The 14296-nt window shown below is 40.2% G+C and overlaps 1 protein-coding gene across 1 annotated transcript; it reads right to left on the reverse strand.

The window, feature by feature from the left end:
• Positions 1-2435: 2435 nt before the first annotated feature.
• LOC139713710 (actin, cytoskeletal) lies at positions 2436-8981 on the reverse strand. Its single transcript, XM_071625415.1, has 6 exons — positions 8863-8981; positions 6923-7090; positions 5559-5798; positions 4775-5021; positions 4106-4297; positions 2436-3557 (listed from the first exon to the last, which is right to left on the reverse strand). Exons 2-6 carry the CDS (start codon positions 7046-7048, stop codon positions 3232-3234), a joined length of 1131 nt encoding a protein of 376 aa, XP_071481516.1. The 5' UTR covers positions 7049-7090; positions 8863-8981; the 3' UTR covers positions 2436-3231.
• Between the last annotated feature and the right edge of the window lie 5315 nt (positions 8982-14296).

Consider the following 14296-nt stretch of genomic DNA (forward strand, 5'->3'; position numbering starts at 1 on the left):
TGATGGTACCGAGCTTCATGTTTGCTTACATTGTAAGAAATGTGTTTTAAAAGCATACCTGAATCTATTAATGTGAGTGATTTGTCTTAAATTCTGGGGTAGATTGCTCCATATATGGGGTAGAAGCGTTATAAACAAATGTTCGTTCTCCATAAAATTTGGTTCCTCTGTTAGAAATTACAAAGTATAGGGATCAAATGTTTTGTTGGGTTTCTCAGAACCATTGCGAGTCTATACCTCCCTGCAGTGCTTCTTTTAAAAAGGTAGAGTCTTTATAATAATAATAATAATAATTGTTTTGGATATAAACTCCAAATTTTATTGTCCAAGAATGGAGTCCTTTTTATTGCGAGAGTTATAACTTGTATCTTAATATATAAGGAGTATCAGTTTGAGGGTTTCCACGAATGTCAAATGTTGAAATCCCCACCTGATGTTGAAAATGGAAATATACCTTAGGTGTGCTTTATCGGAAACCACTTAAAAACCAATAAACTTCATCGAAAACTTTTCGCATATATACTGTGGAATCCGTTTCTGATATGTTTGCGAGTTCTTTTTTTTTTTGTGGTGGCAATGCGATTTCAAAATATTCAACTCTAATTGATATTGATTTTACCGAAAAGAGACGGGTATTCACGATCTGAGCATTATCGTACTTTGTACATGTGATATTCTATATTGTGCACAATAAGCTCTTTCATACGGTATTTTAAATCGAGCTGGTGTTACCACTTAAGAGATTCTCTAACTGCGTAGTGATGTTTGTTAAAGGATACTGTTATAACAGGGTTTATTTTCTGTTATTGCCCTATTTTCCGTAAATGATGGCATGTATAGCTCTCTCTCTCTCTCTTGAGAGGTATTTTGCATTATGAATAAAAAGTGTGCTCTTTTGAATTATGAATAGAACTGTGCATTTTGATCATTTTAACTTATTGCTGCTTAGAGAGGTAAAATGTTGGAAGAATGGATGTGCTCTTCTACCAGTGCTAACTTCAGCAGGCCACACCACTTTACCGTGCAAAAGATAGACCGACAAACTTGCGGATAAAAAGGCTGAATACAATGATGGGTAGATAGATTGATGTATAGATAGATGGAAGAGTGGAGAACGAGCACCTGCAATGCTTTATGTATTATGTATGTTATACGCACACACAAATATATCTTATATATATATATATATATATGTGTGTGTGTGTGTGTAGCTCGCCTACCTCCACCCATCATCACTAAATGTTTCCCGCAACCGGTTGGCAACTGATTGCCGGCTTGCAACCAGCCCAAATGTGAATTGTACATCACATCTCTTGATAAAGGGCAGGGGCCCGAAAACTTGAAAATGAAAATCAAACTGTGAGGATTCAAGCTACGTCTATCGTCTCATCCTTTCTCTCACCTACACACTACTAAGATACGACGGCCAAGGGGTTTAAGAACTGAAAACACACCTTTCACACTCACCATATATATATATATATATATATATATATATATATACATATATACCTATATGTACAAACATGCCAACTATCTCAAAGACTAAAAAATATTAGACCATCCATCAATCAATGGATGGATATGGCAGATTTCTAAGTTCGAGTTATTAGCAACGGTTGGATAATCTCTATTGTTGATAATGGTATGATTATAATTATAAGTTTAATGAGCACCACACTATGCTCACAAACTATAGCAATATTTGTGAGTTGTCAATGTTGAGTGTGATTTTTGTTTATCTTTATGTGTGTTGTATAGGATAGAAACGCAAGTCATGTGTTCACTCGTTGTTGAAATGATTGAATAGCTCAGTGACATACTGACATCGCTCAGTGAAGCAATGTGTCTGATGGTTTCGCCACCCCGACTCCTAACAACCAACATGACATCATCAGGTTCAGCTAATCTAAAGTTCACATCGCTGCTCACAGTCAGCAAATCTTACTGTCAATAGAATTACATCGGCCAACGTCACCACACACAATCACCAAAAACACTACACGGAATGTCATTGTTGAATAGACCCTTTACATGATTGCTGGGATGCGGTGACAAAATTTACCAGTCAGGTAAATATATATTAAAGAAATTACCAAGCTTACAATGAGTAAGTGTGTGTGTGTGTGTGTGTGTGTGTGTGTGTAATGTCTGTGTGTCTTTGTTTATGTTTGTATGTCTGTGTGTCTGTGTGTCTGTGTGTGTAGATCGACAATTTTCGAAAACCAGTGACAATAAATCTGACATTTGACAACGTCTTGATGATGCCAAGAGTTAGTGACATCATACAAACTGTGGTGGAAAGCGATATTATTTGCCAAAGACAGCACTCGATATCCACAAACTTTCACACTGAAACGCTCCACTTTCGTAAATTCAACAAATGAAAACTGAACATGTGAGATTGAACGGCTTTCAGTACTTTATTCAGTGATACTAAACCATAGAAAGTTACATTTCAACTAAATCTAAGAGAGAAAAAAAAGAATAGAAGATCACAAAAAAAAAAACTGCCTTCGCCGATCAAAAATTTCTTATCTTTCTGTTTCTCTTGTCTTTCAAACATATCTTTGATGAAATACATAGCAAACACTTGTTTCCCGTAAGAAAAGTTTTTATCTAGCCTGTCCTTCCGATAACATGAAAGATTCCTGATGTTGCTGAATCGGTATACAACGTAACGATGTCTTGATAGAACACGGCACGGTAGGCGCTCTTCGAGGCAAACCTTGCAAGAGGATTCCCGTCATGCACTGGGCGAGATCTTCAACGGTAGATCAACAAAAGAGGGCGACATACGAGTAGAGTTCTAAAACAAAATGACCTAAAATAATAAATATAATGCTATTGGGCTCCGACTACAGATTGCACAAAGAAAAACTGCCAATGTCAGCCCTCCAACCCACGAGCCCTCAATCTGCGTGGAAGACAGTGTGAACAGACTATGCCTTTAATATAAAAACAGAAGAACAAAAGAGAGAGGGAGAGAGAGCAAATGTACATAAGAAATAACTTAACCCTTTTATCGAGACGTTGTAGCGGAGTCGTGATGCATGGTGTACAAGTTGGCGTGGTGCGCAGAATACATGGTGTTACCAAGATGGATGACGGAGAAGTATTAGCCAGGCATCGGCATTGCGAACAGGTGGGCTTCACACTGCCTGCCTAGCCTCCGCGCCGATAGAGTCTTTGCATCCATCTTGGTGTTTTTGCGGGGTGGGAGCAAGGCGCTTAGAAGCACTTGCGGTGGACGATGGATGGGCCGGACTCGTCGTACTCCTGCTTGCTGATCCACATCTGCTGGAAGGTGGAGAGGGAGGCCAAGATGGAGCCACCGATCCAGACGGAGTATTTCCTCTCTGGTGGGGCGATGATCTTGATCTTCATGCTGCTGGGGGCAAGGGCAGTGATCTCCTTCTGCATGCGGTCAGCAATACCTGGGTACATGCTGGTACCACCGGAGAGAACGTTGTTGGCGTACAGATCCTTACGGATATCAATGTCGCACTTCATGATGCTGTTGTACGTGGTCTCGTGGATACCAGCAGATTCCATACCTGGGGGCGGAGAGAGAAAAGATGATATGATCGATTAGCACATGACCAACAAGCCGCAAAGATTAAGGTTCATCGGAAACCCACCCCTTCAGATCTCAAGAAAATCATAAAAACAAAAACAAAAACGAAGAGGCTGAGATGACGAGATTACCGTTTTGGTTATTACGAGTATTTAAAACTTTTGGAGGGTAAATAGTCAAGGGTTTCAACACGACTTGGTCTTACAGCCCATCTTCAGCATTTTCTTCACAAAATATTTCTCGTCGAACAAAAGTTTTGGTCTAAGCATTTTGTTGGCTTTGTCATTAAAAAAAAGAATGCATTCGTACAAATTTTACCACATGTTATAGGTGGCTAGCACTGAATTTTGAAAATAAAGTTGCATGCTGTGAGCTAAAAAAATGTTGAAATCTATATAAGTGTAACCCTCTTCGGACCCACTCCCTTACCCATCTCAACATGTCAATGAAAATGTGTACCAATAGACTTTCATCGATAATGACACAGTTACAAGAAAGATAGAAAGGGACACTTGGGTAATCGCTTACCAATGAAAGCTGGCTGGAAGAGGGTCTCGGGACACCTGAATCGCTCGTTGCCAATGGTGATGACCTGACCGTCGGGAAGCTCGTAGCTCTTCTCGAGGGAGGAGGAGGCGGCAGCGGTGGCCATTTCCTGCTCGAAGTCCAGAGCGACGTAGCAGAGCTTCTCCTTGATGTCGCGAACGATTTCGCGCTCGGCTGTAGGGGGTATTTTTCATAAGTTGAATTAGCACCAAGTGCAAAACGCCGTCGATACATCAAGCACAACGAGCATGGTCTTTATGGTGTGCAATTCGCCAAGATTTTCTTTTCGACCGTTCAACGGCACAGTGACGTAAAAAGCGTGGCTTCGTCGGCCACGAGAATATCTCTCTTAATCTATGATGAGAGCATTGGGTGAATTACCTTTGCCTCATTCATTTTTACGTTTGTCTTTTAACATATATTCTACGTATATTGGATCAGAATCATGGTAAGCTCTTTGTGTGTCGGAGCCTTGATGCAATTATCTCTGTCATATCTAAGCTCTTGTTTTAAAACTTAATTTTGGTAATATCAAAATCAAAATTCGGAGAAGGGAGTAGACAATTCTCTGTAGGCGAGACATTTCAAATCATGATAATGGGTAGGTCTTCAAGTAAGTATTTTTTTTTTTTTTCTGTGCAAAGTCCTTACCCGTGGTTGTGAAGGAGTAACCACGCTCGGTGAGGATCTTCATCAGGTAGTCGGTGAGGTCACGGCCGGCCAAGTCCAGACGGAGGATGGCGTGGGGGAGGGCGTAACCCTCGTAGATGGGGACTGTGTGTGTGACACCGTCTCCGGAGTCGAGCACGATACCGGTGGTACGACCGGAGGCGTAAAGGGAGAGCACAGCCTGGATGGCGACGTACATTGCGGGGGCGTTGAAGGTCTCGAACATGATCTGGAGTGGGTAGAGAAATAAAAGGGGATTGAGGGAAGCCAGTCGTCAGTAACAGTTTAAACACGGAGGGAATCTCTGCTCTGATTGCTCATAAGATACTGGTAAAGCTTAGATGCTACACACGCCTGTGCGAATGTGACTATAACGGAATCATACAGATTTGGCTGGAGCAACGCACAACGCACAGCACCGACCTCACCTCTCTTTCCTTCACATAGACACACACATCATAAAATAATTTTGGACGGTAAGATGTGTTTCGATTCGAACGCAAGGCCAAAACATCCTCTCTTTTACTTTGTTTCCTTCCAGCAGCATTACATGGTGTTATAGCTTGCTATTTGTATCATAAAGCTACTCAAATTGGATACTGGATTTGATGAGGTTTGAAGTTAGAAGTAGAAAGAGGAATAGTGATAGTTTTCAGAATGATCGGCTCTTCGGCTCTTTTCAGATTAATTATCAACCTTTATTTTTGCCGCGTTGCTTTCATACATGATACCGCAAATTTGTCAAACAAGACTAATGTATTTATACCTGGGTCATCTTTTCCCTGTTAGCCTTGGGGTTGAGGGGAGCCTCGGTGAGGAGGACGGGGTGTTCCTCTGGGGCGACACGGAGCTCGTTGTAGAAGGTGTGATGCCAGATCTTCTCCATGTCGTCCCAGTTGGTGACGATGCCGTGTTCGATGGGGTACTTCAGGGTCAGGATACCTCTCTTGCTCTGGGCTTCGTCTCCGACGTAGCTGTCCTTCTGACCCATACCAACCATGACACCCTGGGAGGGGAAAGTAAAACGAGATGAGAAAAGTTATAAACCAGCGCCATTTCGGCAAAGGAGTATATGAAAGAGAGAAATCATGGGACACCTTGACAACTGAACAGCAAATGAAACATATTTTTACTTTCAGGAGGAATTGAAACAGGTAGTCAACTTATCATATGAAATTAAAATCATAATGTTATAAAAAAGTGCTCCCACAGGGTTAAATTTTGTTCGATTTCTGTGAGGATAACAATATGGACTTGCAAGTATATTTTACCGAATTGCCTATAATTTGACATTAGATTTAAAAGTCTTTTCTCCTTCCCCTTCATTTCATAGAAAAGAACAAAACAAAATAGCAAACTGCAACCCCGACCAGAAATATCATTTTGTAGTCAAAAGGGCAGATCGTAAGTGACATTTTCTCACTCATGTCATGAAATGTGGTCGTGTACTAGAATCAATCCGTCCCAAGAGAGACAGCGGACCAACGCAGACGAAAAAGTATTTGCCACCGTGACCTTATAATTTGATGGGAACCGTGAAACTCTGTCAATTGTAATTTCGAAGCACGCGGAGTATTTTGACCGAAAAAAACCCAGACAAAAACAGAAAATAGGACTGGCATTGTATACTGCACGCAACACGAATTTACAAACAGAACGAAGCGCTCGGAGTGGGGAGTTTTCTTTTTCTTTTCTTCTTCTTCTTTTTTTTTGGGGGGGGGGGGTAGTTGCACTCCTGCTAGCGTGATCAAAACAAAGGTGTGGCTATTGTAAGAACACACACATGTATATACTTCAGTACTCTATGTTCAATTTACAATGTAATTATTTCTGAAAGTAAAGCTTAATCAGTTTAAAGCAGTTGCTATATAATAATTTAGTAACTTTGCTTTCGATATTCAAACTAGAACCCTTCAGAAGCGAGTAAAAGGAATGTTCAGTTTTCGTTTCAACTGTTGAATAGCCAATGCGTTTTGAAAATCCCAATATCTCAAATACATGCCAAATTTGAAATCAGAATGAAGAGTGGCAAGCATAGAGATCGCCCATCTGCACAAACTGGGGTTATGGTTTCCTGGGTTTGTGAAGTTCTTATCCTTCAGAGTTTGATGATTACAGGGCTGAACTTACCTGGTGACGCGGCCTTCCGACGATGGATGGGAAAACGGCCCTTGGGGCGTCGTCTCCGGCGAAACCGGCCTTGCACATACCGGAGCCATTGTCGACCACCAAAGCGGCAACCTCGTCGTCGCACATGATGACTGTTCTTTGTGTTTTACTGGACTTTCAAAAGAAGACCTGCAGCGCAAAAGATGGAGAAAGAAAAGGCGAAAATTGATAAGCTGATGAATATAAAGATGGTGATAGAGCAGAAACACAAAGGCGCCCAGAAATGTAAAATGTTTTCGAGAATTGTGGTACACAATATCAGCGAATTCCGAAAGAGAAAGCTATTTTGAGAAAACTGTGGTATTTGGCAAAAGTTAAAGAAAAATGGGGAGAAGCAAATTACACGCTGGGTTCACGTTTGACTCCTGTACAATGGTCTAGGTCGGAATGATTCAAAATATTTCTTGCTTGCTTGCTTGCTTTGTTGCAGCCCTCGAGCAATCGGTAACTGTTCAACTCGACTTCAGAATTCTTTGTACCCCAAGTTTCTTTTAGACACACTGGCAAAGAATTAGTTCATCAGCTCCTCCAGTGGAATGTCGCTGTAACATGACAAGTATAAATGCCTGGTGCGCAGTTAATTTAGTAAGAGGATGAAAGTGTTTCTGTTCCATTCTATGCGAGCGAGACGATCGGTCATGTAGGGTTAACTTTGTTACCAGCTGGCCCGCCAGTGAAATTGTTTAGGACCAAATATGGAAACGATAGATGACATTCCATTGGTAGGGAGTAGACGGGCGTAGCCACGCCCCCGCTCAGTTCGGCCAATCAGGTGCACTGAAGACGACTATGCACGCGGCTACTAGGCAACCATGTTAGGACATATTGTGCGAATGGGAAGGATACATGAGGGCCAACTCCATTTCAGCACGAAAGGTTAGAATGTTTTGGAGTCCACAAGTTTAAATCTCAAGATACGCGCAAGATTTTAGGCATGGGATATAAATTCTGAAGTAAAAAACAGACATGCCATCATGTCTAGTAGGCATGGAGCAGAGTTGAAGGCATGATCAAGCCAGCCTCAGCAATTCACTGACGATGAAATATTCCAAAAAGTTTTGTCTTTTCCTCAACTTCGCACGGTATGCCCAAACTAAACGAAAACCAAGCGATAGCATGCATAGTAGTCGTCAATCTATCAAGAATTCCTTGAGAACTAAGCTTTGCTCGGCGTATAGGAGGACAGGTAAGATAAGTAAAGCTCTGCCAAGTTTAGTATTCATTGACTGCCTAGTTAAGGATGCCAACTGTTTTAGGCCAGACCCGTTGTAACTGACAGATGACTGAATGGCACTTGGCTGCCATACAATGTCATTGACTGATTAACCGCAAGTAGTAGAGTGTGGGCGTAGAGCCATGGCGTAGAGCCAGATCACGTGGTAGGGAAATTATTATGATAGAAAATGATGCCCCTTCAGTCGCTGAAGATCGCATCGCGAACTTAAAGACACTAGGCCAGTTGTCGATAGCTGGAACACGTTAAGTAAACGCAGAGTTGTAAATACAACTTTGTTGGTATTTCCGAAAAATAAGCCATCAACAAATGATAGAAATTTTGGTGTCGATGTAAATGTGTGTTCCGAAATATTAAACGTCCTCTGTTATAGTGCACACAGTTCCGGTACAGAGAAAAGTACGTAAGATTCATTTTGAGGCCGGGTAATAGCAAAGCAGAAACGGTATGTAGAAACCAGTAAGAATCCGGGTAAGCGCAATTTGTGGAAGAGGCATCGTCTCTACTCAGCACACCCGCGGTCTTCTACTACTCCTAGCAATCGTCCACCGGGTATCTCACCCGTCGGTATATCCTCAGCGTTTCGCTCAAAGCACCAAGACCTTGAGGGCTATGTAGGCATACGTATATTCCGAGAAGAGGAGTATAGTTAGCTAGAACTACTCACCGATTTCGCGCTAATCCTTTAGCTGCCGCTGTTCACGGAAGGTGTGGAGCTTGGAGGGTGGAGGACTAGCATTTATACCAGGCCAGACCTAGTGATTCCCAGAAACCCTTGCCGACCCTGCCCATTTTAGGCCACAATCTGCATCCCAACATACACGGGACTCTATTTTCCAAAACGGCTCGGAGCGGGAATCGAAGCCTCTCCTCATTGGCCCAAGTTTATTGGGTTGTTGAATATGACATGAATATTGATGCATATTGCATATTCACGAGGGAGTTTTTCTCGGAAGCGATTGAGGGGGCGACCAATGGGAGGCGTGCTACCTATGTTTGGAGCAACCCGGACGGCGAACCGAATATGGCAGCGAGGGCCCGACAGCCGAGACGGTAAATGCAGAGGAGGACGAGGTATGCCGCACGAGGTATGTAGCGATCATGTCCCGAACTCCCTGCCGCGGTATCCCGGCCGCAGAAAATCAGACACTCGCTTAGCCACCAGACTTACACCAATAGTCCCACACATAGCAAGAGCAATTACATCCATTAGCATATCAACATCTTGATAATTATGCTCATTCTGTATACTAAAGTTTCATGAGCCTTTGTTGCTGGGGGGAAAAGCCATTTGATCTCTTTCGAATGAAATACTAAAGAATAGCATAAACCCAAAAATGATAACATGACATTGATCGCTCATGACCAGCCAACCTCGCATCCAGTCTATTCTTGGTATATGCACCGTTTTTCCTTCTATGAAAAATGAAAGATTATAAAAAATGCCAACAGAAAGACTTCAAATCACATGATAAACTGACATGAAAATAAAAAACAAAACGCAACCTGTTTGTTACTACACAAAGGCTGTAGCCTTAACGAAAAGACATTCTGATCATTGACATCATAATTATGGGACGCATGCATGGGTTGCGAATGTCATCTATATCTTATACATCAAATAATAAACCTTTATTCTTACAGTAGATAATAATTTGATCAAGCTAAACTGTTCATATATGAAGATGTTTCACGTTTGTTCGTGTCTTTGAGACAATGCCTTGAGATGCAGTGTTTCTTAACTGACTTACTTTGAAAGCTATCTCTAAAGCAAACAAACACAAACGGGGGAGCTGAAAATATCTGCATCGAAACATCCGAGGTATATAGGGGTGAATGGCCGAAAAGAAGGAAAGAGTGAATCTCCTAGAGAACGTGTATAATCAATGGTCATCTTTATGAATAGTGTATACCTAATATTGATAGACAATGCGGCATGCGATTACTTATCTCTTTACAATGATGCGAAATTTCATGGTTCACATGGATGAGACATAATCATCATCCACGTCTCCCTGACAGGGTTTCTTTGCTCTGGTGAAGAAAAACATACATTTTTTTTCAAAACAATTGCGAATCCCAAACTTACCCTGTCCTCGATTAATTGGATTATGACTGGAATTATGTATCACGTTTACGTTAGTTTGCTAGTTTGCTTTTTACTGTTTTATTCAACATGCAAGTTTTATATAAATCACTGTCCAGGATTCTGTCTTTTACAGGTTATTGAAGTCAGAGGTGAGAGTTAAACATCATTTCATTTCATTTCATTTCATTCATTAAGTTTCCACATAAATTATACAGTGTTGTTTTTGTAACATCAAACATCATTGGTGCATTTCGATATTCAAAAGTTAAAAGTCATCTTGCAATAATGTTATTGTGTCATGACAGCAGACTTCAAACATTTATATTCTTTGCAGCAATTGATATCCCCGCAATTACATTTTTAAAAACAAAACAAAACAAAATAAAATAAACAAACATCCTGGCTGAAATGTCAAAAAAGGAGTACACTAGCAGCTGAATTCTCATTGGCTGAAAGCCAAACGAGATTTGATTGTTTTGTTTCCCTGTAAAATTTACTCTTTATCCAGCGGATTTTATGATGCATTATGCCGTAAAATATAACTTCTGCAGTTGACCTGAATGCAACTTATGAGCTCGTTAGCATAATGACGGACTACTACACAGAAATGAAGAGTTTAATCACAAAACGAGTTCATTCCATTCTTGAGAATTTGAGGTATTGGCGAGTAAAGCTCATAAAACCCCCCAGAGAAAATAACAATAGAATATGGGATATTTCTAATCATAACTTCAAGAGTATTCCGTGTTATGTTACAAGTGAGGTATCACGATTTTTCTATCTTTTTGTTGTTCTCTTTGATGATGGACTTGCTCCAAAATATTAGAAAATGGCGCGTAGCTCATTTTGCGATGAAACTCTTCAAATATTATGATTATTGTAAATAAACATGAAACTTCATGACTTGACATGCTAATTAATCATCTCTTTCTTCGTCACAGCGAAACGTCAGCCTACAGACGAGAAACGAACACGGGTGATGTAAAAGAAAATTCAGAGTGCTGATTTTAGACTGGATCACTTACACAAAAAGCATGAAGTCGGACTAAGAGATGAAGTGCGTGGGATTGTCGTTTTGTTCGTTTGTTTGTTTTTCAGTAGATGGGAAGGGAGATTGTAGAAGAGGTCCCTATTTTACCTCGAACAGGCCCCGTTCACGTTTGTGTGGCTTCCCATATAAAATAAACTTTTTTTGGCTCAGTTGAAATTCATACCGCCATATATAGATATATTCTGTATAACGCTCAAACTACAGGCGAGATCGGAGCGATGTTTTTACATGTCTTATAATTTTGGTGGGCCACTCACCGGGTTATGATACCCATAGAATATGATTCAAATCTTTTATCTGTGGTTATATCATAACCTGCTTATTCACTGACATAATTATAAAGGGCTGTGGTGTAAGGTTTTTCTCCTGTTCTGGTAAATCAAAATCGTGAAGAAAGATAATTCTACAATCTCTATCGCTCAGACCTGACTTTACAATCAAAAACTACCTACCACTGAACTAGAGTGTATAATCATAATCCTAACCGCAATCATGAATATCATTCTAATCAAAACAATCGCTCTTAAGACTATTATCATCGTCGTAGAATCATAACGTTGAAACACATAACCCTTGTGTTGATTTTGATCTACTTTTATGAATTGATGTGATTAGTCATTAGCATTGCAATGTGACTTTGTCTCTATTATTGATATCTAGATATGACTATATTATCATCATTGGCAGGAGAAGAAGTATTATCATTATCATAATCATAATCATCAGTATTATTGATCTTTTATCTGTTCCATATCTATGTTTTGTATGTTTACTGTGCACGTTCTGTATGTTTATTGTGCACACGTTATAATGTAATATAATGTTTGACGCAGGGCTCCCTTGCATGTAAACATTAATGATCTGAAGCAGACCTTCTTCTTCTTCTTCTTCTTCTTCTTCTTCTTCTTCTTCTTCTTTCGGTAGAGTACAGGCCATGGGGTGTATTATCGTACTGGTATCGCCTTTGTAGCTCTGAATGGAACTGCGCTGCTTTTTTTTTTAAACTGAAAAAAGACTAAATAAATAAATAGCTAATTATCATTATTACAACCTTTATGACCATCAGCATCATTACCTTCACATGCGAACCGTGTCATTATCAACATAGTGTTGGTATAACTCTCTTATGTTTCGATATTGTGATAGATGGCAGACATTATCTTTATTTTGTTTCTTTATTGTTTAACCCTCACAATCATGATGACTACTTTGATTTTGACAACACCATAGTAGACTCTACCGTTACAAAAAACAAACAAAAAAAAAAAACACACACACAAACAAAAAACCCCAGCGTTAAAGGGAACTAATTCCAGACGATTTTCATAATTTCACATCATGTAGGCCCTAGTTCGTAATCGATAGTGCTATGTATGGATTTGTTGAATTTATTGCGGTCTTCGAGCAGATAAACAAATACTCTGAAAACCCCAAAACAAATTACAGTGAACAAGGATGATGGCATAGGAGGCTCACATATTCCAGTACTGTATCTATGTTATGCCGTTACCATATCACTTGCTTAACAACTTCAACTGTGTAGCTATGCATGCTTTCTTCTCTTATTCTACGTCATTGAGCATCAAGTCATGTGAAGCAGCTATTTCATTATCCTCGTTCATTGTTATTTTTAATGAATTTTGAAAACTTTCCTATTCCCCACCGCAATCACTATTAATTCTGAAACTCTGTTACCAGTATAACCAATTTATGAATGTTCCAAGGCTGAAGTCTTAATCATCTTGACGTTCTATTGAAGGGTGAACTCCCCATCACATTATTGTAATACCCTTGGCGTCAATATACCCACTTCTAAAAGTGCAGGCATGAATGCATTTTGAACGTAATAATTACAACATGAAAAACATGTGCTCATATTTCTCAAGGTCTCATTTATAAAATAAAAACATGATAGCTAAAATGCCCATAATCATTATAATAAAGCATGATATGCTTTACTATTTGCTTTAAAGGAAAAATGGGAGGGGGGTTTGTTCCACTTTGCTCTTCGTTTTGAAAAGAAAAGAAGTTCTCTGCAGTTGACAACGCCATGCGTCATATCATAATCACTCTCTATAGTTCCCGTCCTTTCATCCTATGAATTCAAGTCCTGTATCTTACTAGAATTTCCACTCTATGTCCCGCTCTTGCTGTAGACGAACCTAAAAATTGTACCGAATGATAAATATACCGAATGGCAATTTACCAGTGCGGCACTCGGCTCGATAGTGTGTTGGCTTATTACTATTCCGGTGTGGATAGCTGACATTCTACATTCACGCCGATGACCTTTATATGGCATAACTGAGACGGCGTTCCAAGCCGGTAGTGCTCATATGTTTAATATAGCTCAGTGCCTGTACCCCACCCATAAACATCCCATACCAGGAACACTTATATACACTCTGCAGTATATTTTCTGTCATATTTCTCCTTCGATATTCTGCATTTACATCCTGTGAGATCCTATATGTACAAAGTTGTCAGCATTCCATTTGGTTTGTGGTATATATGCACAAAATTCTACAAGAGGTATATATAGGTTTATAGGCCTATAAGCGACCTGTCTGTCCATCTGTCAGTCACTGCTCATCGCTTTCATTATTATCTTGACCTCTATCTGGCCTGCCTCACGTTGGCAGTCAGTTATATAGAGTGACAGAAAAATTCATTGACGAGGAGTAGCCTACCAATGGCGCAAAGCGAGGTCGTGACGTCACAATGATTAACCCATCGCTTCTCAGGCCCGTCGACAGTGTGGATATAATACCTGGTCCTACACTAACTAAGCGCTCTCTTCTGCTTCCCCTCCATCTACTAGTACTACATTGAAGTCCAGGTGCTTTGTCTTTGTAAGTGTGATTCATTCTCAACAAGGAGGAAAATTGCAGACCGCTGCCAACGAATCGGAGTGTGTTGGAATCCAAAATACTTACCTTTTTGGTAGATATTGACATCTCA

This window comes from Diadema antillarum, unplaced genomic scaffold (genome assembly GCF_040938485.1).
Source record: "Diadema antillarum isolate AM-2024a unplaced genomic scaffold, OU_Dant_1.0 seq00002037_RagTag, whole genome shotgun sequence".
Classification (NCBI taxonomy): Eukaryota; Metazoa; Echinodermata; class Echinoidea; order Diadematoida; family Diadematidae; genus Diadema; species Diadema antillarum.